We start from the raw sequence: 27,216 nt of genomic DNA, 5'->3' as shown, positions 1-27,216 counted from the left end.
AAGAAGCTTCTGAGTTTTCCCCACTGGAGGAAGCCAGTATACAGCCCCCTCCACCCCCAACTCCACCCCATCCCCCACATCATTGATAACACTGAAGGCTGAACATTAATTATCTTGAAAGTAAGGTATACCACCTTGGTGTTGGAGCCAGATCCACATTCCTGGACCCACATAAACCTGGAACTTTTGTATACACAACTCTAGTAATAACAGGGATTGAATTGCCAGCCAGATGGGTAGGAGGTTGAAGGAGATGATCAGAATTAGAGGACTAAACAAATTTAAACATTTCTCAGAATATCTGTTCCCTAAAACACACACACCCAAGTACATACACATGCACTAACTCATACACAGAATATGTACTTTCTAAATTGAAAGTATTTAGAGCTTTCTACTGTCATTTATTCATCACTTCATTTAATTCATTCATGGGCTAGGTGTTGTGAATAAAGAAAAGTCTCTGGCCTCTAGTCTTGGGAGCTCAACAGTCTTGGGAGAAAGAGAAAATCAACAATTAAAATACATATGACAAGTAGTATAACAGAAGTTGTAAACACAGTGTATTAGGATAGAAATGAAGAAACCCAGAGTTCAGTAAATTCTTCAAATGAAAGCTGACTTCGGAAGTACGTATAATAATTAGGCCTACAAGAAGGTACAGGAAATGGTGTGTGTACATGCTGTGTTTGAATTGAAAAGTAACTATCAAAAATGTGATGGTGTGCTTTGCAGACGCCGCCGCTAAGGAAAACCCTGTACTACCAGCCATGGTCAACCCCACCATGTTCTTTGACATTGCCGTCGACGGTGAGCCCTTGGGCCGCGTCTCCTTCGAGCTGTTTGCAGACAAGTTTCCAAAGACAGCAGAAAATTTTCGTGCTCTGAGCATTGGAGAGAAAGGATTTGGTTATAAGGGTTCCTGCTTTCACAGAATTATTCCAGGGTTTATGTGTCAGGGTGGTGACTTCACATGCCATAATGGCACTGGTGGCAAGTCCATCTATGGGGAGAAATTTGAAGATGAGAACTTCATCCTAAAGCATACAGGTCCTGGTCCTGGCATCTTGTCCATGGCAAATGCTGGACCCAACACAAATGGTTCCCAGTTTTTCATCTGCACTGCCAAGACTGAGTGGTTGGATGGCAAGCATGTCGTCTTTGGCAAAGTGAAAGAAGGCATGAATATTGTGGAGGCCATGGAGCACTTTGGGTCCAGGAATGGCAAGACCAGCAAGAAGATCACCATTGCTGACTGTGGACAACTTGAATAAGTTTGACTTGTGTTTTATCTTAACCACCAGACCATTCCTTCTGTAGCTCAGGACAGCACCCCTCCACCCCATTTGCTCGCAGTATCCTAGAATCTTTGTGCTCTCGCTGCAGTCCCCTTTGAGTTCCATGTTTTCCTTGTTCCCTCCCATACCTAGCTGGATTGCAGAGTTAAGTTTATGATTATGAAATAAAAACTAAATAACAAAAAAAGTGATAGTATATATTAGTTTCCTATTGCTGCTGTAACAAATTACCAGAAATTTAGTGACTTAAAAAAAAAACACAAATATATTATAGTTCTGCAGGTCAGAATCAAGGTGTTGGCAGGGCTGTGTTTCTTTCTGTGTTTCTTTCTTTCTTTCTGGAGGTTCTAGAAGAGAATCTCGTTCCCTGCCTTTTCCAGCTTCAAACGCCAGCCTCATATTCCTTGGCCTGTGGTCCTCTTCCATATTCAAAGCCAACAATAAGCCAGTTGAGACTTTCTCACTGACACTAACTCTTCTGTCTCCCAGATAATCCTGGTGCAATGGACTGAATGTGCCCCCCAAAATTAAAATGTTGAAACCCTAATCCCAATGTGACAGTATTTGGAGGTGGGACCTTGGGGAGGTAATTAGGTCATGAAAGTGAAGCCCTCATGAATGGGATTAGTGCCCTTATAAGAAGAGCCCAGAGTGCTAGCTAGCTCTCTTTCTACCAAGTGAGGATACAATGAATGAGAAGTAGGCAGACTGCAACCTGGATGGGGCCCTCACCAGAACCCAACCATGCTGGCACTCTGATCTTAGAGTTGTAGCCTCCAGAACTGTGAGAAATAAATTTTTATTGTTTATAAGCCATTCAGGATATGGTACTTTGTTATAGCAGCCCAAACTAAGACACCAGAATAATTCCTTTATTATAAAGTCAGCTGATTAGCAACCTTAATTCCTCTTTGTCATGTAACATAACACATTCTCAGGTCCCAGGGATTAAAATGTGGATGTCTTTGCAAGACCATTATTCTGTCTACCTAAGGTGGGAACAAGAAAACTAGCCTGATGAATAGAACAGTACCTCACATCTCAATATTAACACTGAATGTAAATAACCTAAATGCTCCACTTAAAAGATACAGAATGGCAGAATGAATAAAAATCCACCAACCAAGTATCCACTGTCTTCAAGAGATTTGCCTGATACATAAGGACTCACATAAACTTAAGGTAAAGAGGTGGAAAAAGATATTCCATGCAAATGGACACCACAAGCAAGCAGGAGTAGCTATTCTTGTATCAGATAAAACAGACTTTAAAGTAATAATAGTTTAAAAAGACAAAGAGGGATATTATATAATGATAAAAGGATTAGCCCAACAGGAGAATTTCACAATCCTAAATATATATGCACCTAACACTGGAGCTCCCAAATTTATAAAACAATTACTATTAGACCTAAGAAATGAGATAGACAGCAACACAATAATAGTGGGGGACTTCAATGCTCCGCTGACAGCACTAGACAGGTCATCAAGACAGAAAGTCAACAAAGAAACAATGGATTTAAACTGTACCCTAGAACAAATGGACTTAACAGATATTTACAGAATATTCTACCCAACAACTGCAGAATATACATTATTTTCATCAGCACGTGGAACATTCTCCAAGATAGACCACATGATAGGCCACAGAACAAGTCTTCATAAGTTTAAGAAAATCAAAATTATATCAAGTACTCTCTTAGACCAAAGTAAAATAAAATTGGATATTAACTTCAAAAGGAACTCTCAAAATTATACAAATACATGGAAGTTGGAAAATAAGCTATCTGCTCCTGAATGACCTTTGGGTCAACAATGAAATCAATATGGAAATTAGAAAATTCTTTGAATGAACAATAATAGTGACACATCCTATCAAAACCTCTGAGATACAGCAAAAGCAGTGCTAAGAGGAAAGTTCATAGCACTAAATGCCAACATCAAAAAGTCTGAAAGATCACAAACAGACAATAAGGTCACACCTCAAGAAACTACCAAAACAAGAACAAACCAAACCCAACCCCAGCAAAAGAAAAGAAATAACAAAGATCCGAGCAGAACAAAATACAATTGAAACAAAAAAATACAAAAGATAAATGAAACAAAAAGCTAGTTCTTTGAAAAGATAAACAAAATTGATAGATCATTAGCAAGATTAACCAAGAAAACAAAAGGTCCAAATAAGTGCAATTAGAAATCAAATGGGAGATATTACAACCAATGCCACAGAAATACAAAAGATCATTCAAGGCTACTAGGAACACCTTTGTGCACAAAAACTAAAAAACCTAGAGGAGATGGATACATTTCTAGAAATATACAACCCTCCTAGATTAAACCAGGAGGAAATAGAACAGACCAATAACAAGTAGCAATATTGAAACAGTAATAAAAAAGATTGCCAACAAAAAAAAGTCCAGGAGCAGATGGATTAACACTGAATTCTATCAGACATTTAGAGAAGAATTGGTACCAATCCTACTGAAATTATTTCAAGAGATAAAGAGAGAATCCTCCCTAAATCATTCTATGAAGCCAGTATTACTCTAATACCAAAACCAAGAAAGGACCTAACAAAAAAAGAAAACTACAGACCAATATCCCTGATGAACAAAGATGCAAAAATCCTCAACAAAACACTAGCTAACCAATCCAATAGCATATCAAAAAGACAATACACCATGATCAAGTGGGTTTCATACCAGGGATGTAGGGTTACTTTAAAATATGCAAGTCAGTAAATGTGATATGTAAACAGAATTGAAAACAAAAATCGGCCAGGCACGGTGGCTCACGCCTGTAATCCCAGCACTTTGAGAGACCAAGGTGGGTGGATCACCTGAGGTCAGGAGTTTGAGACCAGCCCAGCCAACAGAACCCCGTCTCTACTAATAATACAAAAATTAGTCAGGTATGGTGGCACACACCTGTAATCCCAGCTACTCGGGAAGCTGAGGCGGGAGAGTCGCTGGAACCTGGGAAGCCGAGGTTGCAGTAAGCTGAGATTGCACCACTGCATTACAGCCTGGGCAACAAGAGCGAAACTCCATCAGAAAGAAGAAAGAGAAAGAAAGAAAGACAGGGAAGGAAGGAAGGAAAAGAAAGAAAGAGAGAGAGAAGGAAGGAAGGAAGGAAGGAGGAAGGAAGGAAGGAAGGAGAAAGAGAGAGAAAGAAAGAAAGAAGAAAGAAAGAAGAAAGAAGAGAAAGAAAGAAAGAGAGAGAGAGAGAGAGAGAGAAAGAAAGAAAGGAAGGAAGGAAGGAAGGAAGGAGGGGAAAGAGAGGAGGAAGAAGAAAGAAGAAGGAAGGAAGGAGAAAGAGAGAGAAGAAGAAGAAGAAAGAAGAAGAAAGAAAGAAGAGAGAGAGAGAGGAAGGAAGGAAGGAAGAAGAAGGAAGGAAGGAAGGAGGAGGAGGAAGAAGAAGAAAAAAAGGAAAACGAAAATCATATGACCATCTCAATAGACACAGACCAACATTTGACAAAATTTAGCATCCCTTTATGATTAAAACCCTCAGTGTGATGGTTATTGACTTTTAGTGTTACTCCATTGTAGTCAGAGAAGATGCTTGGTATATTTTCAATTTTTTTTGAATGTTTTAAGACTTGTTTTTGTGACCTAACATATGGTCTGTCCTTGAGAATAATCCATATGTTGGTGAGAAGAATGTATATTCTGCAGCCGTTGGATGAAATGTTCCATAAATATTTCTTCGGTCCATTTGGTCTGTAGTGCAGATTAAGTCTGCATTCAAAAAAATTGAAATAATACCAAGCATCTTCTCTGACTACAATGGAGTAACACTAAAAGTCAATAACGAGAGGCATTTGGAAACTAGACAAACACATGGAAATTAAACAATATGCTCCTGAATGACCAGTGGTCAGTGAAGAAAGAAAAAAAATTGAAAAATTTTTTGAAACAAATGGTAATGGAAACACAACATACCAAAACCTATGGGTGACAGTGAAAGCAGTACTAAGAGGGAATTTTATGGCTACAAGTGTCTACATTGAAGAAGAAGAAAAACTTCAAATAAATAACCTAACAATGTGTATCTCAACATAATAAAACCCACATATAATAGACCCACAGCTAGTATCATACTAATGGGGAAAAACTGAAAATCTTTCCTCTAAGATCTGGAACACAACAAGGATGCTCACTACTATACTGAATACTATACTGTTGAATACTATACTGTTATTCAGTATAGTACTGGAAGTCCTAACTACTCTAGTTCAGAAAAAAGAAAAAAATAAAGGGCATCTAAATTGTAAAAGAAGAAGACAGATTATCCTTGTTTGCAGAAGACATGATCTTATATTCGGAAAAATCTAAAGACTCCACCAAAAAAACTGTTAGAACTGACAAAATCATTCAGTAAAGTTGCAGGATACAAAATCAAAAACAAAAATCAGTATCATTTCTATATGCCAACAGCAAACAATCTGAAAAGGAATCAATAAAGTAATCTCACTTATAATAGCTACAAATAAAATTAAATACCTAGGAATTAACCAAAGAAGCAAAAGATCTCTACAATGAATACTATAAAATAATGATGCAAGAAATTGAAGAGGACACACAAAAAAATGGAAAGATAGTCCATGTTTATGGATTAGATGAATCAATATTGTTAAAATATCCATACTACCTAAAGCAATCTACAGAGTCAATGCAATTCCTATCAAAATACAATGACATTCTTCACAGAAATAGGAAATACAATCCTAAAATTTAAATGGAACCACAAAAAAAAAAAAAAAAAAAACAGAATAGCCAAAACTATTCTGAGCAAAAAGAACAAAACTGGAGGAATTGCATTACCTGACTTCAAATTATACTGCAGAGTCAAGGTAACCAAAACAGCATGGTACTGGCATAAAAACAGACACATAGACCAATGGAACAGAAGAAAGAAGCCAAAAACAAATCCATACATCTACAGTGAACTCATTTTCAACATGGATACCAGGAACACACATTGGGGAAAGGACAGAGTATTCAACAAATGTGCTGGGAAAACTGGATATCCATATGCAGAAGAATGAAACTAGACCCCTATCTCTCACCATATACAAAAACCAAATAAAAATGGATTAAAGATTTAAATCTAAGACTTCAAACTATGAAACTACTGAAAGAAAACATTGTGAAAACTCTCCAGGACATTAGAGTGGGCAAAGATTTCTTGAGTAATACCCCACAAGCACAGGTGAACAAAGTGAAAATGGTCAAATGGGATCACATCAAGTTAAAAAGCTTCTGCACAGCAACGAAAACAATCAACAAAGTAAAGAGACAACACAGAGAATGGGAAAAAATATTTACAAACTACTCATCTGACAAGAGATTAATAACCAGAATATGTAAGGAGCTCAAACAGCTCTAGGAAAAAATCTAACAATCCGATTAATAAATGGACAAAAAATCTCAATAGACATTTCTCAAAAGAAAACATAAAAATGACAAACAGGTATATGAAAAGGTGCTCAACATCCCTGATCGTCAGAGGAATGCAGATCAAAACTACGATGAGATAACTCATTCCATTTAAGATGGCTTTTATCCAAAGACAGGCAATAACAAACGTTGGCAAGGATGTAGAGTAAAGAGAACCCTCTTACACTGTGGGTAGAAATGTAAATTAGTACGACCACTATGGAGGTTCTTCAAAAAACTAAAAATAAAGCTACCATACGATCCAGCAATATCACTATTTGGTATAAACCCAAAAGAAAGAAAATCAGTATATCAAAGAGACATCTGCACTACCATGTTTATTACAGCACTATCCACAATAGGCAAGACGTGGAAGTTACCTAAGTGTCCATCGACAAATGAATGGATACAGAAAATTCATCCATAAAAAAGAATGAGATCCTGTCATTTGCAAAAATATGGATTGAACTGGAGGTCATTATGTTAAGTGAAACAAGCCAGACATAGAAAGACAAACTTTCGATGTTCTCACTTATTTGTAGGAGCTAAAAATTAAAACAATTGAATTCATGGAGACAGAGAGCCTGAGAAAGGTACTAGCGAAGAGGCAGTGAAGATGGCTAAAGGGGCCGGGCGCAGTGGCTCACGCCTGTAATCCCAGCACTTTGGGAGGCCAAGGAAGGCAGATCGCCTGAGGTCAGAAATTTGAGACCAGCCTGACCAATATGGTGAAACCCCATCTCTACCAAAAATACAAAAATTATCTGGGTGTGGTGGCAGGTGCCTGTAATCCCAGCTACTTGGGAGGCTGAGGCATGAGAATCGCTTCATCCCGGGAGGCAGACCTTGCAAGCAGTTAAGCATGTCTGGAGCCGAGATTGCACCACTGCACTCCAGCCTGCACAACAGAGCAAGACTCCGTCTAAAAAATAAATAAGATGGCTAATGGGTACAAGAAGAGTTAGAATAAGTAAAAGCTAGTATTCGATAGCATAACAGGGTGACTATAGTCAATAATAATTTAATTGTACATTTAAAAATAACTTAAAAAGTGTAATTGGATTGTTTCTAACACAAAGGATAAATGCTTGAGGTGACAGACACCCCATTTACCCTGAGGTGATTATTACCCATCGCATGCTTGTATCAACATATTTCATGTATCCCACAAACATATACACCTATGTACCCACAAAAAATAAAAATTTAAAAAATAATCAGCAGAGATTTAAAAAAGAACATTGAACAACACAGGGTATTAACAGAAAAATCTACACACACACACCCATACACATACACACACACACACACACACACACACAGAGATTAAGCAAATATGGCAAAGTATATATAATTACTGACTCTAGGAAGAAGGTATATGGGTACTCATTGTATTTACCTTTTAACTTTTGTATGTTTGAAAATCTTCATAACAAAGAAACACATTATATACCACTGTCAGAAAATATGCCATAATGGTTCAGTGATTCAACCCAGATGGTAGATTTATGGATGACTGTTATTTTCTTCTTTTACTTTGATGCATTTTCTGTAATGGACATATGTTATTTTTATTATCAACAATTAAAGCCTTATTCTATTGAGCACTAAACAATTATCCTATCACATGTGTCTATTGTAATGTGTCCTTTTTGCTAAATTACTTGATAGTATAATAGATTTGACAGAGGCCAGCCACCTTTTCTATCCCTCTTCACATTTCTGAGGTCTCCCTCTTACAGGCACAAGTTTAGGGCAATTTGTGTTTGAACTCTGATGTCAGAAAGCATCTTGGGAAAAGTTTCTAGACAAGTGGTTGCTTTACTAGTTAGGGTACACCCTCCCTAATGTTGTGCCATCAGTTTTAGGGCCATATAAGTGACCCCCTAGATCAGGGAATGGCACCACCATCCAGCTGAGGTTGCTGGATGTCTTTTCCCTTGACAACCACCCCACCACCAATTCCACTTTCCAGACATGCTTAACTGCTTGCAATTCTCCTAAAAGACATGCTCTCTGAGCTCCAGGCCTTTGCACATATGGCACCCTTTGTCTAAATTAATGTTCCACAGCCTTTTTAATGTCATGGTTTACACAGAAAAAAATATTTATATAATACACAGTTGTAAAGTGGAAAGAATGTGGTGTTATCCACAAGGAACTTGCTAAAAAAATTCAATACAGAAGATACTTAATATTTAAGAAATATTATCCATATTTAAGATATTTAGATATACTTGATACTTAATGATATTTTAACAAAAACCTTTAGCTTACTAATTTAAAAATTACTTTTTTCTTCGTAATTTGAAATAATTCCAAATTTACAATAGAGTTGCAACAATAATAGTGCAAATAACATTTTTCCTGAAACAGTAGAGAGTAAATTGCTAACATGATGCCCCAGTACCCACCACTAAGACTTTGGTGTATAATTGCAGTGAACAAGGACATTCTCCTACGTAACCACAATATAACCATCACAATTAGGAAATTAACATTGATCCATCACTACCAAGGAACCCACAATCTCCATTCAAGTTTTGACAATTGTCCGAATAATGTGAATGGATCTAGTCCAGAATCACACTCTGCGTTTGGTTGTCATGCCTCTTAAGTCTCCTTGCCTTTGTTGAACCTGACTCTTTTGAAGATTGCAGACTTATAGGCTAGTTACTTTGTATAATGTACCTCAATTTGAATTTGTCTAATCTTTCCTCATAATTAGACTAAGATTATATATTTTGACAAGAATGTCACAGAAGTGACAAGGCAACCTATCACGTAGCACATGATTTCTTTTTGTGCATTACTGTTAATTTTAATCACTCAATTAAGGCAGTGTCTGTCAGATTTTCCACTCTGAAGTTGCTTTTGTTCCACTTTGTAAGTACTAAATTTGTGTGGAGGTATTTTGAAACTACATAACATCCCTTTCCTTATCAAACTTTCATCCACTAATTTTTAATATTCATTGATGATTCTTGGCTGAAGCTACGATCATTTATAAATCCATGATCATTTATAAATGGTGATTTTCCTACTCAAGCATTACATCTACACTTACTAGATCTCTTCTCCCCAATTATTTATTCATTTATTTATATCCATATGGACTTATGAATTCTTGTTTTTATTCCATGGGTTGTAATCTTCTACTACTATTATTTATTTTGGCACCCAAAGTATGTCAGATTTGGCCACCGAGAATTCATTCAAATTGACTTCTGCGTTCTTTTGACATGTCTCCATAATTCTTTGAGCACGTTTTACTTTCTGGCCTGACAAGATATTTTAGGCTCATCTTGAACTTTCCCTGCCCTATCCTGGAATCAGCGACTTCAAGAAATCTTGGTTCCTTTTAGTGGAGAATGGTACTTAGAAATCAACTATTGGCACTAGATATGGCACACTGCTGTCGGGGTGTTGCTGCCCGAAGACAGAGCTGGGGATATATGGATATATACATACCCATGGCACATTATGTATACACAGACATTAATGTATGTAATTCACACATTTACATCTATATTTATTTCTACATCAATCTATTTAACCATGAGTTCACACCAGTACCCAATTCCAATCCAATACCACAAAGCTTATTCCAGGTTTTTTTCTTTTGCATATTTATAACTCTCTTCTCTGACAGTGGAAAACTTGGCTCCCATTTTCCTCAATATATTTACTTATTGGCTCAGTCTTGCCTATGTATAACCAATTTCCCTTCCTGCTACCACCCCTTCACAAAGATGGCCTGCTTCCCTGCTCAGACTCTCATACACTGTGGTGGCGCATCACTGCTGTCGCAGGCCTCTCCTATGTAGGTGCCTTCCCCACCTTGCTGTGCCTCAATGCCCCATGCCAGGCCACAACCATCCCTCTGCAGAGATTCTCTCTCCACCCCAATCAAGCTCTGACACATGGTGCCAAGCCAGCAAGTATCTTCCTCACCCCACTTAGGCTCTAACATTTATCACTGAGCTATGAACTCCATCCCCAAATCTAGGTGCCTTCCTCACCTGGTTCAAGCCCCAACACCCTGTGCCAGGTTTCTGCTGTTACCACCCTCCTATGTAGAAAACCTCCTCACCTCTCTCAAGTTCCAACCACCACATGGGCTGTTACAACCCTCCCCCTCACAGACCCCTTTCCACTCCACATGGGTTCTGATACCCCATGCCAGGCTGCCCCCAGCACCATCCAATGCATACGTCTATCTTGCTCAGCCCGACCTAATGGGTTTTTTATTGAATTATTTAGAAAAAAAATGAAAGTAGGAAAGAAAAGAAGGGAAAAGAAAGAAAAGAACAGGTTTCATACTTGAAATGGCCATATACAATTCCTGATCAAAACTTTTTAATGATAGTCTTTTCCATTTTTTATATTCACCATCCACAAGAAGCCTTATTCATGATAAGTGGTTGCAAACTTAAAACAGTTTTTATAACCATTTTAAAATGAGCCGCAACTGAAATTTCATTTAAATAATCTAATACCTCTTCCTTTTCTTTCATTGGAAAATGAAAGCATTTCCAATGATGTGATATCTTAAAATTTAAAAGATGACTGGCTGCTATAAGAATTCTGGACTGTAGAATAGAGAGCAGGGGAATCAGTAGGAGTCTACCACAGCAGTTCAAGGAGGAGATAATGATGGCTGGGACTAGGCTGGTAGTAGAAAACAGAAAAAGAAGTGAATGAATTCAAATACACTGGAGGCCGGCGTGGTGGCTCATACCTGTAATCCCATTACTTTGGGAGGCCAAGGCAGGCAGATCACATGAGGTCAGGAGTTTGAGACCAGCCTGGGTGGCAAACATGGCAAAACCCCATCTCTACTAAAAATACAAAAATTAGCCAGGTGTGGTGGCACATGCCTGTAGTCCCAGTTACTCAGGAGGCTAAAGCAGGAATCACTTGAACCCGGGACATGGAGGTTGCAGTGAGCCAAGATCACACCACTGCACTCCAGCCTGGGCGACAGAGTGAGACTCTGAAAGGCATTAGGGTAGCAGGGTCAAAAGGTATTTCCTGATGGACTTGATATAGGGCATAAGAGAAAGAGTAATCGAGAATGGCTCACAGCCTTCTTGCTTGTGCAACTGGTATATAGCAATTCCATTTACAAAATTTGGAAGACAAAGAGGAGGCAGGTCCATGGTTGAAAACCATGAGTTCTGTTTTGGATATGTTAAATCTGAAATCCCTACTAGACGATCTAAGAAGAGTTGTTAAGTAAACAGTTGGATATCAGGGTTAGGGTTAAAAATACAAATTTGGAAGTAATTTTCATGTAGTAAAGACATGAGATAAGATCACATAGTAAGAGTGTGTAGATAGAAAGATGTTTCCAGACAGAACCCGGGGGCACTCCGACATTTAGAAGTTCGGTGGAAGAAAATAAGAATGAGGAGGAGAAAGAAGAGGAAGACGAGCGGGAAGATGAGGTAAACATACAGATGAGACTCAGAAAAAGCAGCAAGTGAGGTAGGAGAAAAACCAGGCGAATGTAACATCTTGGAAGCCAAGGCAAGAAAGTATTTCAGTAATGAGGGAGAGAGGATGGCCAGTAATGAGGGAGAGAGGAAAAAGGCAGACAATAACAAGTGTTAGTGAAGATGTGGGGAAACTGGAACACTCATACATTGCTTGGTGAAAATGTAAAAATGGTATTGCCACTTGGGGTTTTTGGTTTTTGGTTTTACTTTTTCCACTTTTATTTTAGGTTCAGGATGTACATGCAGGTTTGTTACATGGGTAAACTGCCTGTCGCTGGGGTACAATGTACAAATAATTTCATCACCCAGGTAGTGAGCATAGTACCAGATAGGTGGTTTTCAACCCTCACTCTCCTTCCACTCTCCCCATTCAAGTAGGCCCCTTCTTTGTGTTCATGTGTACTTAATGTTTAGGTCCCACTTATAAGGGAGAACAAACAGTATTTGGTTTACTGTATCTGCCTAATTTGCTTAGGATAATGGTCTCCAGCTGCATCTATGTTGTTGCAAAGGACATGATTTTATTGTTATTTTACGGCTGCATAGTATTGCGTGTATACACACCACATTTTCCTTATCCAGTCCACCACGGATGGGCATCTAGGTTGATTCCATGTCTTTGCTATTGTGAATAGTTGTGTGGCCACTGTGGAAAACAGTTTGGTAGTTCCTCAAACATTCAGTTACCATATGACCTAGCAACCTCACTCCCAGATATATAGCCAAGAAAAATGAAAATACATGTTCCCACACAAGTATGTACGCAAATGTTCATAGCAGCATTATTCATAATAGCCAAAAAGTGGAAATAACCCAAATGCCTATCAACTAATAAATACAGAATATCATTTGGCAATAAAAGGAATAAAGTATTAATACATGGTACAACATAGGTGAACCTTGAATACATTATGCTAACTGAAAGAAGCTAGTCAGCAAAGATCACATATTGTATGACTCCATTTACATAGGGAAATCAATGGAAACAGAAAGTAGATTAATGGTTGCATGGGGCTAGGGGAAGAAAAGGAGGGAGAAATGAGGAGTGATGGTTAATGGGCACAGAGTTCATTTAGGGAGGACAAAAATGTTCTAAAATTAGATTGTAGTGATGGTTGCAAAACCCTGTGAATAAACTAAAAACAATGAACTATACAGTTTAAACAGGTGAATTGTATGATATGTAAATTATCTCAATAAAGCTGTTTAAAAAAAATAAGGGAGGGATCACCTAGAACAAATACTGCTGAGAGATGAGCTGATTAGAATAGAGACCACTAGATTGGGTAGCTTAGAGGTCATTAGTGACCTTGACAAACAAATATTTAGTGCAGTGATGGAGAAAGGTAATTAGGGTAAGCTAAGAGGGAGTGAGAACTGAGGAAGTGGAATCAAACTTTTGTTGTAATTGCAGAGAAATGGGGTACCGGTTACAGAGGCATAAGGAATAAATACAGAGTTTGTTTTTCTAAGAGGGGATGAGAATCAATCAATACAGACGGAGAAATTGATAATGCTAGAGAGAAAATGTTTGTTTTTGTTACTTCTCTGTTTTCCCCACTAAATGATAACTTGTGGGGAAACAAACATTATTTAATGTTTGTTGTCATTTGTCCCCACAAAATTATTAACCTTTCCATGTCACGGACCATGAATAACCCTGTATGTGATAGGCATTCAATCAATATTTGTAAAATAATCACAAGCTCCTGCATTTAGGCTAGGAAAAATGGAGGGAAAAAGGCAGCTACATAACCTAGAAAAAAAAGGAGGGTAAAATAATAGGGTAGATGGGCACTTGATGGTCACAATATAACCTGGAAAGAAGAAATATTAAATTTGCCAAAGAAACAAGTTTATTATCTCTCTACCTCAAGTTCCCTAAGTTTACCACTAGCCCAAAGTCAAGCTAGCTCTGCACTTCTCCCAGTGGAGGTTCCGAACTCATTAACACGAGGTGGAGCTTTGTATCAGTTTTCTACCATTGCCATAACAAATCATCACAAAACTGGTAAAGTAAAACAAGATTATTTATTATTTTACAGTTCTGTAGGTCAGAAGTCTGAGACAGGCTTCAGTGGGTAAAATTAAAATTTCAGCAGGGCTGCATTTCCTTCTGAAGGCTCTCGGGGAGAATCTGTGTCTTTCTAGAGGCCACCCACCTTCCTTGGTTCACAGTCCCTTTTCTCAAGCTTCAAAGTCAACAGTCGTGAGTCTAGTTCCTTTCATGCTTCAAATTTTTCTGCTTTTTCTTCCATGCATGTCTCTCTCTCTCTCTCTCTCTCTCTCTCTCTCTCTCTCTCTCTCTCTCTCTCCCTTCTCCCATCCCTCTCTCCCCTTTCCATCCTTCTCTCCCCACCCCAAATCCCCCACTACAACCAGGAGAGAGATTATATGTTTATATTGTCCCCACTCAGATAATCCCAAATATTCATTCAAGGTCCGTAACCTTAATCACATCTACCAAGTACTTTTTGCCATGTAAAGTAACATATTCATAGGTTCTGGAGATTAGGACATCAACATCTGTGAGAGCTAAAGAAGACCACACATTCGTAAAAGGTCATAAAGTCAACACTGATTTAAGAAGTACTGAGGGACGATATTTTTTTTTTTTTTTTTTTTTGAGACGGAGCCTCCCTCTGTCGCCCAGGCTGGAGTGCAATGGTGCAATCTCTGCACTCTGCTCGCTGCAAGCTCTGTCTCCCGGGTTCATGCCATTCTCCTGCCTCAGCCTCCGGAGTAGCTGGGACTACAGGCGCGCGCCATCACACCCAGCTAATTTTTTGTATGTTTAGTAAAGACAGGGTTTCACCATGTTAGCCAAGATGGTCTCCATCTCCTGACCTCATGATCCGCCCGCCTGGGCCTCCCAAAGTGCTGAAGGACGATTTTAACTTTGATGACTCCGTTTACTTAGCCCTACATATACGGTTAGAAATGCCAGATGGGGCTGGGCATGGTGGCTCATGCCTGTAATCCCTGCACTTTGGGAGGCCGAGGTGGGCAGATCACCTGATTCGAGACCAGCCTGGTCAACATGGTGAAACCCTGTCTCTACAAAAAAAAAGAAAAAAGAAAAAGAGAAAAAAAATTAGCCGGTTGTGGTGTTGCCCGCCTGTAATCCCAGCTACTCGGGCGGCTGAAGCATGAGAATCACTTGAACCCTGGAGGCAGAAGTTGCAGTGAGCCAAGGTCACACTGCTGCACTCCAGCCGGGGTGACAGAGCCAGACTCTGTCAAAAAAAAAAAAAAAAAGAAAAGAAAGAAAGAAAGAAAAGAAATACCAGATGGTCAGGCAGGTCAATGAAGGTAGGAGAAGAGTGAGTAAACAATAAAGAAAATACCACTGACAGACAATTTGTGTGCCCTAAAACTACTGCTGTGATTTGACGGTTTCAAAGTTTGGATTCACAAACACACACAACCATATGTTGCTTCTCTTCATCAAGTTACATATTTTAAAATAGCTCGAATTTCTATTGGAGACTACAAAATGTGGGAAGGTGAAAGGGGGGTGAGGGTTGAAAAATTACCTGTTAGGTACAATGTTCACTATGCCAGTGATGGGTGCACTAAATGCCTAGACTTCACCACTATGCGATATGTGCATATTTAAAAATCTGCACTCGTCCCCCCTAAATAAATAAATTAATTAAAATACGCTCAGATTCCCTCTTTTCCTTCCAAATGCAATGTTCCATTCATTTGCCACCAGATGGCAGAGAAGAGCAGAGAATAAATTCCTAAATATCAAAAGAAAGACTGACACCTGGAGAAGTCCAGCCCTCTGGAAGGAAGGCAAACTTAAATCTTATAAAGTAGAAAAGCATCTTATTTTCAAAGGCTTCCAGAGACATCAATTTCACAATTTTCCCCTAACTTATCATTGGGAAACGTGTTAAAAACGCACATCGGTAAAGCACAGCCTAATGGAGCTCAGAATTGTTCGGCAAATTCATAAATCCAGAAAGAGCTAAGAATCACTTTAGTTCAAAAAGGTACCAAAAATGGTTTTAAAAAGAGAACTTGCTGCCCTAGTTCCAAGAGGAAACTTAATGGCTGTCCCTCAAGCACCTCAAATTCAACTTGTCCCAAACAGAACTCAGTATCTTCCTTCCGCACTGTTTCTTTTTCCTGTTCCCAAATCGATTAGGAATAGTATCCCCACCTGGTTGCTAAATCCAGAAAATCTAACATCATCCTTGCTGCGTCCCTAATTCTCATCTTGTAAAGAATGAGTATTTTATCATCTCTTTTCCTTCATCTATTGGTTTTGAAATAATATACTGTTTTTATTCTTTTAGTAGTTATATTAGGAATCACATGCATATTTATCAAAACTGAAATTAATAAACATCTTTATCCTGACCCTAGAGGACACGAGGATCATTAAAAATCTCTTGGATTATACTGTTGTTGTGCTATGCATTTTAATTTTTTACACCTACCAGGACATTATGGTCACTGTTTTATACAATAGGTCTTTGTTTAGGTTTACCCGTATGTTTTCCACTTTCTCTGCTCTTCTTCCTTCTTGGATCTCAGCTCTTGCCTCTGGGATCACTTTCCTTCTGTCTGAAGTATGCATCCTTTAGAATTCCCTGTAATGAGCTAGAAATGAATTATCTCAGCTTTTGTTTATCTGAAAAATGTATCTTTTGCCCTCATTCTTGACAGATGTTTTTCGTTTAGTGTAAGTTCTAGATTGGCAGCTATTTTGTCAGCCCTTTTAAAATACCAGTCCATGTCACCTGGCTTCTATTTTTGCCGTTAAGCAGCCAAGTGATAATACAACTGTTGCTCTTTTGAAAGTAATCTACTTTTTTCCTCTGGTGTCTCTAATATTTTTCTCTTTGCCTGTTATCTGCTTCAGTTTCTAGAATGTGTCTTGGATAGATTTCTTTTTATTTATCCTACTTGGGGTTATTGGGCTTCTTTAATTCATTCTGAAATATTTGCAACCATTTCATCTTCAAATACTGCCTCTGCCCCATTCTTGCGCTCCTTTCCTTATGTAACTCCAACTAAATGAATGATAAATTCTCTTAGTTTTTCCTTCGTATATCTTAATTTATATTCCATAGTTTCCATCCTTTTGTCTCTTTTCAAAGCATTCTGGATAATATCTTCTGAGCTATCCTCTAGTTCTCTAATTCACCCTTTAGCTCTGCTCAATTTTCTGTCAGATTCTGTACCCTCTCACATACAAATATACTTACTTCCTCCCCAAGGAAAAAACCTCTAAAGTCCCATAAAGTCACTGACTTGAGCTCTAAGTTGAAGATCTAATATCTTAATCTCTACATCAGATCCAGATGAGGTTGATTTTCACCTAGATATCTACAAATTTATAACAAGTTATTTGTTCCACCCATCCTAATACATATACAATATACAATAGTGGAACAGGGTCAGAACAATTCCAATAAACCCTCCCATTTGGAAAAGAGAAGGATGGAAAATGCAATTCTAAAATCTCACTGGGCAGATGATTACAAGGAGTTCCTACTCTGGGGAGTGGGAGTATTTCTTGAATAGCTCTTGATTTCACTAATACTAATGGACTCCTCAACCCATTGTTCACCATGGCCCTTGGTCTTCTCTCTGGCAGCATGTCATTCCTTTTCAATTATCCTCCTTGGTCGTGCTGAAGAAGGCACTGAAAAATATGCCTTTCTTGGGAACTGAGCAGCTTTCTCTTTATGCTTCCTTCCTGTCGAAATTGGGGGCCAACAGTCATAGACAATTTTAGTCCAGGCTGTGGTATTTTTGAAGTACAGTTCTTTCTCAAAAACATATTTGACTTTTTATTTATTTTGTTTTAGTCTGCTGCCTGTAGTAATAACCACACCTACAATTCTTTTCGAAACAATTCTCCCTCATTTAAGTTAGTTCAGATACTTAAACCTACCGGGTTTGATGGCATTCTTATTTCCTTTTATTTGACCATTTTGTCAAGCTAAAAGGACTTAATCAACACTACTTTAACTCACCCAGAAGTTTTTAACAATGACTGTATGGTCACATCCTCAAGGGATCCTTGCTTAAGCAGCTAAGCATTTTTAATCAGACTTTAATATTCAAAGGCCTCAGTTTTCTCTTTTACCAACTGGAAATGAGAATCACTTGTATCTTCCAAATGTGCAAGTACTGAATTTCTGTGCTCTCTTAATTTCCTTTCAACTTAAATAATTAAATTCCTTTTCTGCTTGCAAATAAGCCAATTCTTTTTTAAGCTCATCTCTTTATTGCTGTAAATTACCAAATGCAGCCAGTAGTAACTAAGTCACCCTGTAAGCATTCCATTTTCCCCAAACATCTTCCCGAAAGGAAAACTATAGGCCCAGACTCTACCAGCAAGTTCTATGAACATTCAAGGGAGAAATGAGACCAATAATATAAACTCTTTCAGAAAATAGAAAAAGGGGTATTTTCTCTAACTCGTTTGATGAGGCTATCATAACTCTGATATCAAAATCCACTAAGGAGGCCTGGTATAGTGGCTCACATCTGTAATCCCAGCACTTTGGGAGGCAAAGGCGGGTGAATCCTTGAGGCCACGGGTTCGAGACCAGCCTGGCCAACATGGCGAGACCCTATTTCTACTAAAAATACAAAAATTAGCCAGGCATGGTGGCACAGCATGTAATCCCAGCTACTCGGGAGGCTGAGACAGGAGAATCACCTGAACCCAGGAGGCAGAGGTTGCAGTGAGCCAAGATCACACCACTGCACTCCAGCCTGGGTGACAGAGCAAGATTCCATCTCAAAAAAAAAAAAAAAAAAAATCCACTAAGGACAGTAAGAGAAAGGGAACTTACAGGTAAGCTCAATAAAAAACATAAATTCAAACTTCCTAAACAAAACATTAGCACACAGAAAACAGCAATATAGAAAAAGCATAAAAAGGGATAATATTTAAAAAGGATAAAACATGGGTTTGTCTAAATAATACAAAGTTGATTTAGGACAAGAAAATCAACTAATACTATTACCTACAATAATATTGTAGGTATTACAATATTATTTAAGTTTGCCAAAGCTGCGCAAACCTAATATGAACAACCTAATAATGATAGAAAGTGTATTTGATAAAAATAAATATTCAATATTTTTTAAAGACTCTTAGTGAACTGGAAAAAGAAGAGAATTTTCTTAGTCTGAAACACTATAAATAAATACTCATGCACAATGCCTGACTATAAGAACTATCACGGAAGACTGAAAAAACCACAACCTTGCACAAAGGCCATCAAAATCTTATACACACAAAAATACTTCTGTGAGGACATCTGCTCAGCAACTGCCTGTGCAACCTTTGACTAGTACCACTCTTATTATTGATCCTTGTAGTCAAGAACAGTTGTCTTGGGCAGCTCAGCAAGGCCACTGTGGCCAGACTGCCAGATTTCTCCTCTCTGAGAGGGCATCTCTGAAAAAAAGGCAGCACCCCCAGTCAAGGACTTATAGATAAAACCAGCATCTCCCTTGGACACAGCACCTGGGGGAAGAGGTGGCTGTAGGTGCAGCTTCAACAAACTTAAACATCCCTGTCTGATGGCTCTGAAGACAGCAGCAGACCTCCCAGCACAGCATTCGAGCTCTGCTAAGGGTCAGACTGCCTCCTCAAGTGGGTCCCTGACACCCATGTATCCTGACTGGGAGACACCTCCCAGTAGGGGCTGACAGACACCTCATACAGGAGAGCTCTGGCTGGCATCTGGCAGGTGCCCCTCTGGAACGAAGCTTTCAGAGGAAAGAACAGGCAGCAATCTTTGCTGTTCTGCAGCCTCCACTGGTGATACCCAGGCAAACAGGGTCTGGAGTAGACCTCCAGCAAACTCCAGCAGACCTGCAGCAAAGGGGCCTGATTGTTAGAAGGAAAACTAACCAACAGAAAGGAAGAGCACGTCCACTCAGAGACCCCATCCGAAGGTCACCAACATCAAAGACCAAAGGTAGATAAATCCACAAAGATGGGGAAAAACCAGCACAAAAAGGTTGAAAATTCCAAAAACCAGAAAAACTCTTCTCCTCCAAAGCAGGAGAACTCTTCACCAGCGGAACAAAACTGGACGGAGAAATGAGTTTGACGAACTGACAGAAGTAGGCTTCAGAAGGTGGGTAATAACAAACTCCTACAAGCTAAAGGAGCATGTTCTAACCCAATGTAAGGAAGCTAAGAACCTTGAAAAAAGGTTAGACGAATTGCTAACTAGAATAACCAGCTTAAAGAAGAACATAATTGACCTGATGTAGCTGAAAAAAACAGCCCGAGAACTTTGTGAAGCATACACAAGTACCAACAGCCCAATCAATCAAGGGAGAAAGGATATCAGAGATTAAAGATCAACTTAATGAAATAAAGTGAGAAGACAAGATGAGAGAAAAGAAGAATAAAAAGGAACAAACAAAGCCTCCAAGAAATATGGGACTATGTGAAAAGACCAAATCTACATTTGATTGGTGTACCTGAAAGTGACGGGGAGAATGGAACCAAGTTGGAAAACACTCTTCAGGATATTATCCAGGAGAATTTCCCCAACCTAGCAAGACAGGCCAGCATTCAAATTCAGGAAATAGAGACAACACCACAAAGATACTCCTCAAGAAGAGCAACCCCAAGACACATAATCGTCAGATTCACCAAGGTTGAAATGAAGGAAAAAATGTTAAGGGCAGCCAGAGAGAAAGGTCGGGTTACCCACAAAGGGAAGCTCATCAGACTAACAGCAGATCTCTCTGCAGAAACCCTACAAGCCGGAAGAGAGTAGGGGCCAATATTTAACATTCTTAAACAAAAGAATTTTCAACCCAGAATTTCATAGCCAGTCAAACTAAGCTTCATAAGCGAAGGAGAAATAAAATCCTTTACAGACAAGCAAATGCTGAGAAATTTTGCCACCACCAGGCCTGCCTTACAAGAGTTCCTGAAGGAAACACTAAACATGGAAAGGAACAACGGGTACTAGTTACTGCAAAAACATACCAAATTGTAAAGACCATCGACACGATGAAGAAACTGCATCAACTAACGGGCAAAATAATCAGCTAGCATGATAATGACAGGATCAAATTCACACATAACAATATTAACCTTAAATGTAAACATGCTAAATGCCCCAATTAAAAGACACAGACTGGCAAATTGGAGAGAGTCAAGACCGATTAGTGTGCTGTATTCAGGAGACTCATCTAACATGCAGAGACACACATAGGCTCAAAATAAAGGGATGGAGGAATATTTATCAAGCAAATGGAAAGCAAAAAGAAAAAAAAAAGAAAAAAAAGGCAGGAGTTGCAATCCTAATCTCTGATAAAACAGACTTTAAACCTTTAAACCAACAAAGATCAAAAGAGACAAGGGCATCACATAATGGTAAAGGGATCAATGCAACAAGAAGAGCTAACTAACCTAAATATATATGCAACCAATACAGGAGCACCCAGATTCACAAAGCAAGTTCTTAGAGACCTACAAAGAGACTTAGACTTCCACACAATAATAGTGGGAGACTGTAAGACCCCACTGTCAATACTAGATCAATGAGACAGAAAATTAACAAGGATATTCAGGACTTGAACTCAGCTCTGGACCAAGCGAACCTAGTAGACATCTGCAGAACTCTCCACCCCAAATCACCAGAATATACATTCTTCTCAGCACCTCATTGCACTTATTCTAAAATTGACCACATAATTGGAAGTAAAACACTCCTCAGCAAATGCAAAAAAATGGAAATCATAACGAACAGTCTCTCAGACCACAGTGCAATCAAATTAGAACTTAGGATTAAGAAACTCACTCAAAACTGCACAACCACATGGAAACTGAACACCCTGCTCCTGAATGACTACTGGGTAAATAACAAAATGAAGGAAGAAAAGACGTTCTTTGAAATCAGTGAGAACAGAGACACAACATACCAGAATCTCTGGGACACATTTCAAGCAGTGTGTAGAGGGAAACTTACAGCACTACATGCCCACAAGAGAAAGCAGGAAAGGTCTAAAATCAACACCCTAACATCAAAATTAAAAGAACTAGAGAAGCAAGAGCAAACACATTCAAAAGCTAGCAGAAGACAAGAAACAACTAAGATCAGAGCAGAATTGAAGGAGACAGAGACACGAAAAACCCTTCAAAAAATCAATGAATCCAGGAGCCGGTTTTTTGAAAAGATTAACAAAATAGATAGACTGCCAGCCAGACTAATAAAGAAGAAAAGAGAGAGGAATCAAATAGATGCAATAAAAACTGATATAGGGGATATCACTACTGATCCCACAGAAATGCAAACTACCATCAGAGAATACTATAAACACCTCTATGCAAATAAACTAGAAAACCTAGAAGAAATGAATAAATTTCTGGACACATACACTCTCCCAAGTCTAAACTAGGAAGAAGTCGAATCCCTGAACAACCAATAACAAGTTCTGAAATTGAGGTAGTCATTAATAGCCTACCAACCAAAACAAAGTCCAGGACCAGAGAGATTCACAGCCGAATTCTACGAGAGGTACAAAGAGGAGCTGGTACCATTCCTTCTGAAACTATTCCAAACTATAGAAAAAGAGAGAATCCTCCCTAACTCATTTTATGTGGCCAGCATCATCCTGATACCAAAACCTGGCAGAGACACAACAAAAAAAGAAAATTTCAGGCCAATATCCCTGATGAACATCAATGCAAAAATCCTCAATAAAATACTGGCAAACCAAATCCAGCAGCACATCAAAAAGCTTATCCACCACAATCAAGTCAGCTTCATACCTGGGATGCAAGGCTGATTCAACATACCCAAATCAATGAATGTAATCCATCACATAAACAGAACCAGCGACAAAAGCCACATGATTATCTCAATAGATGCAGAAAAGGCCTTCAACAAAATTCAACACCTCATTTAAAAATCTTTATCTTCCTTTACCTCCTAAATATGCACAGTTTACTATGAGACATGTATTCCCTTTGCTACGCCTATTCCCAAATAAACAGCTTTCTTTTAGAGAATCTCCCTCTGCTTGTTATTTAGGTTGATAAAATAAATCTTTTAAAACTACAGACATGCTGATCTCTCTATGTAAATTATAAACTTTATTGAGAGAATTTAGAGAGGACCCAAATACATGGAGAGATATACTGTATCTGCGGAATTTGGACAACTCAGCTCAACACTGGAAACATTTCGGCTCTCCTAAAGTAAGTATCAGAGTCAATGAAATCCCAATAAAAATCATTAGCCGTTTATTTGCAGAACTTGAGAAGCTGATTCTAAAATTTATAAGGAAATGTAAAAGATTGAGAGTAGCTATGACATTCATAGTAGTTTGTTTTCTGTTGCTTATAACAGAATACCTGAAACCAGGTAATTTGTAATGAAAGGGAATTTATTTATCAGAGTTATAAAGGCTGAGAAGTCCAAGGCTGAGAGGTCACATCTGGTGAGCGCTTTATTGCTGCTGGGGACCATGTGCAGAGTCCCTAGGTGGCACAGGGTATCACAGGGTGAGGAGACTCAGCATGCTAACATGCTACCATGCTAGCTCAGGTCTCTCCTCTTTTTATAAAGTCACCAGTTCCCATCCCATGGGAATGGAAATTAATTATTCCATTAAACCATGAATGGATTAACACCTTCATGAAGGCAAATCCCTCATGATCCAATAACTTCTTAAAGGTGTCATCTCCCAATATTGCCTCATTTGGGGTTAAATTTCAATATATGTTTTGAAGGGGACAATATTCAAACCATAGCACTTGGCTTTTCTTGGAGAAGAAAAACAAGCTAGGAAGACTTAGTCTATGATATCAAGGTTAATAAAACATATTAATTAACATAGTGAGATACTGATGCAAGGGTGGGCAAAAAGACAAGCAGAACAAAACAGCCAGCCAGAAATAGATGTATACACATTGTTTCAGTCAGTTCAGACGGCTGTAACAAAGTACCACAGGCTTTGGAGGCTGGAAATTTAAAATCAGAGTGCCAGCTTGGTGAGGCACTCTTCCAGGTGAGGGCCTCTCCTGGTGAGGGCTCTCTTCCAGGTTGCAGTCGCCAGCTTCTCACATAAGGAAAGACAGCTCTCTAGCTCTCGGGCCCCTACTTTATTTTTTATTATTATTTTTATTTTTTTGTAGAGACAGGATCTTGCTGTGTTGCCTAGGCTTATCTAGAACTCTTGGCTCCAGTGATCCTCCCACCTCAACCTCCCAAAGCACTCAGATTACATAAGCATGAGCCACCATGCCCAGCTTTGGCCTCTTCTCATAAGGGCACTAATCCCATTATTTCATGAGGGCTTCACGCCCATGACCTAATTACTTTCCAAAGGCCCCACCTCCAAATACCATCACACTGGGAATAGGGTTCCAACACAGGAGTTTTGAGGGAACACAAACATTCAGCCCATTGCACATATACAGATGCTTGATAAATGACGGAGATGGCATGGTGAAGCAGTAGGGCCAACGACTGTCTTTTCGATAAATGGTAGTAGGACAATCAAATATCTGTGAGAAGGAAATGAAGTTATATTTCTAGCTGGTACTAAACCAAAAAGTCAACTTCAAATAGATTATAAACCTAAATGTAAGAATAAAAACTGAAAAGCTTTTAGAGGATTATATAGGAGAAAACGTCATGATCTCAGGATAAAGAAGAATTTCCTAAGAAGCAGAAAAGCACTACATTAATGTTTGTTGAAGATGATGAACTGAGTCATAAAATGTCATTGAAGTAAAAGGTTAGAGGTGCACACCCAAATGGAATGAAATTCCACAAAATAGAAAAGAAGTCATCAAAATGGCAAAAGAGAGCCAGAAATAAAGAAAATTAGTGTCATTTATAGTAGTTGTCTCTATAAAGCTGTCATGAACACTACACTAGCAAATACTGAAGCACTGATCCTAGGGGAAATATAGGGCTAGGTTCCTGGTAAGCCTCTGGTCACAACATGTTCATCAACCAATCAATATATCACTTGTTTTATAAGTGTTTCTGCTTAATGATACTTTACTTAATATACTCATGGCAACAGCACTATAACTCATGACTGAACAAAGTTTATCTAACACACGCTTTCTCCATAAGACACATCACAGCCTTCAACCATTTAAGAACACTAGAAAGCACTTCAGTACTACACTTGGGAGCCACTGAAACAGTGAAATCACCAACAAAAAGCACAAAGAGGTTAAAAAAAAACAAAAAAACAAAAAAACAGCACTAAATCAACCACAGAAAGGCAACTGTTTATAGTATGAGAACTGAAGTAAGAAGACAATGTTACCTTGTTCAACCTCAACTGGGAATGGGTCATCAGATGACTCAAATTTTGAACCATTATGCACATGTCCACAAATGACCATGCAAGTCCTGATTATTGATTTTGGAGTTACAAATAAATTTTAGTGAGTAGGTAAATTCGTAAACACAGAATCCTTGAATGAGGCTCAACTGAATATATATACAGTAGTCCCCCCTCCCCTGGGATTTTGCTTTCCATGATTTCAGTTACCTGGGATCAACCATGGTAGAAAAATGTTAAACAGAAAATCTAAGAAATACACAATTCATAAGTTTTAAATTGTCATTTCAAGTAGCATAATGAAATTTCTCACCATCCTGCTCCATCCTGCCTAGGGCATGAATCACCTCTTTGTCCAGTATATCCATGCTGCATATGCGACCCATCCATTACTGTCCAGAAAAAAACACTATGTACATAGGGTTCAGCACTATCCACAATTTCAGGCACCCCCTGGGGATTCTGGAACGTATCCCTCAAGGATAAGGGAGGACTACTGTATTCAGTCCTGTGAGGCCTGGACTGTGAGAGAACACACATTTTCAGTTAAGTCAGCAAAGGAATCAGGGTTGTCAGAAAAGCAACATGTGATGCTCTGAACAAAACGGGCAAGATGGTACTGGAGGGGCACAGTGCCTGAATGGGCTTACATTTTGAGGAAAAACCAAAGATGACAGGATGAAAGAACTCTATACAATTAACTGACTCCAAAATTCCAAATGAAATCCTAGTAAAAGTTATTTCAATGGTTTTTATGCTTTGACATATTTGCCTGCCATGGCATCATAGCATACTGATTAGGTCTGGATATGAAGATGTGTCAGGCACGCTCAAACATCAGTGTACCCCAGACTGTTACTTCCTTAAGAAATGAGTGTGGGCTAATATTTAACAGTGTACCCCAGACTGTTACTTCCTAGAAATGACCACGAAAGTCATTGTTTATAATGCAGTATTTAAAATGAGACTGGAGAACTAGAAACAATCTATGTCCATCAGCGGGAAACTTGTTAAACTATGTTCTATCCAAAAAAATGGATTTTTATTATAAAAGCAGTAGCATTTTTGAAATATTTTCTAATTTATGTAGTCAATTCCCACCCCTACCTCTACCTTACCCCTTTAAACTTAACCAGCCATCATCAAAGAGTGTTAAGAGAAGGTGGGGTCCTATAATAACATAGATATAAAAGTAAGCACTGTCAAAAATAAAATATTTATTTTAGCTGCCATTTAATAATCAAGCTACAGAGTTCTTCCTGTGGAGTAAAGAAGATATCCTGCCTTCTATTAAAACTTCTCCCTAAAACTAAAGTTGGGAAGGACTTAATAGATGTAGGGAAGGCGACAGATATGACAGAAAACTGGAGAGGCAGATATCATATAAGACTTCATAAGGAATAGTAGATAATTTGGATTTTACCACAACTGCAATTAGATACTGTCAACAAGCTTTAGATGAAGAAAAAGCAACATGATCTCATTTATATTTTTTTTCAAAATCTACTCTGATGCAGTGTGGAGAAATGATTGGAAGGAGGTAAAAGAAAACGTAGAGAGATAAGTAACTACACACCATTGCTTTAGTCCAGGTGAGAAATGATGGTGGCTTAAACTAGGATGACTAGAATGGCAATGGAGTTTGAAAAAGGATGAATTA

General features: G+C 38.6%; 2 protein-coding genes across 5 annotated transcripts in view; one reads left to right on the top strand and one right to left on the bottom strand.

The window, feature by feature from the left end:
* KLHL3 (kelch like family member 3) overlaps nt 1-27,216 on the bottom strand; it is a 283,454-nt gene that overhangs the window by 147,465 nt on the left and 108,773 nt on the right. The gene's annotated exons all lie outside the window — the stretch shown is intronic.
* Nucleotides 593-1,405, top strand: LOC117065822 (peptidyl-prolyl cis-trans isomerase A-like). The gene has a single exon (XM_033181132.1). The coding sequence runs from the start codon at nt 720-722 to the stop codon at nt 1,272-1,274; it is 555 nt and encodes a 184-aa protein (XP_033037023.1). The 5' UTR covers nt 593-719; the 3' UTR covers nt 1,275-1,405.

The sequence above is a fragment of the Trachypithecus francoisi genome, unplaced genomic scaffold (genome assembly GCF_009764315.1).
Source record: "Trachypithecus francoisi isolate TF-2019V2 unplaced genomic scaffold, Tfra_2.0 Lachesis_group2, whole genome shotgun sequence".
Lineage (NCBI taxonomy): Eukaryota > Metazoa > Chordata > Mammalia > Primates > Cercopithecidae > Trachypithecus > Trachypithecus francoisi.
This window is presented reverse-complemented; position numbering and strand designations above follow the sequence as displayed.

Bases quoted from the DNA above. Each gene is read 5' to 3' on its own strand.
- LOC117065822 (XM_033181132.1), top strand. From the start codon at position 720: ATGGTGTGCTTTGCAGACGCCGCCGCTAAGGAAAACCCTGTACTACCA.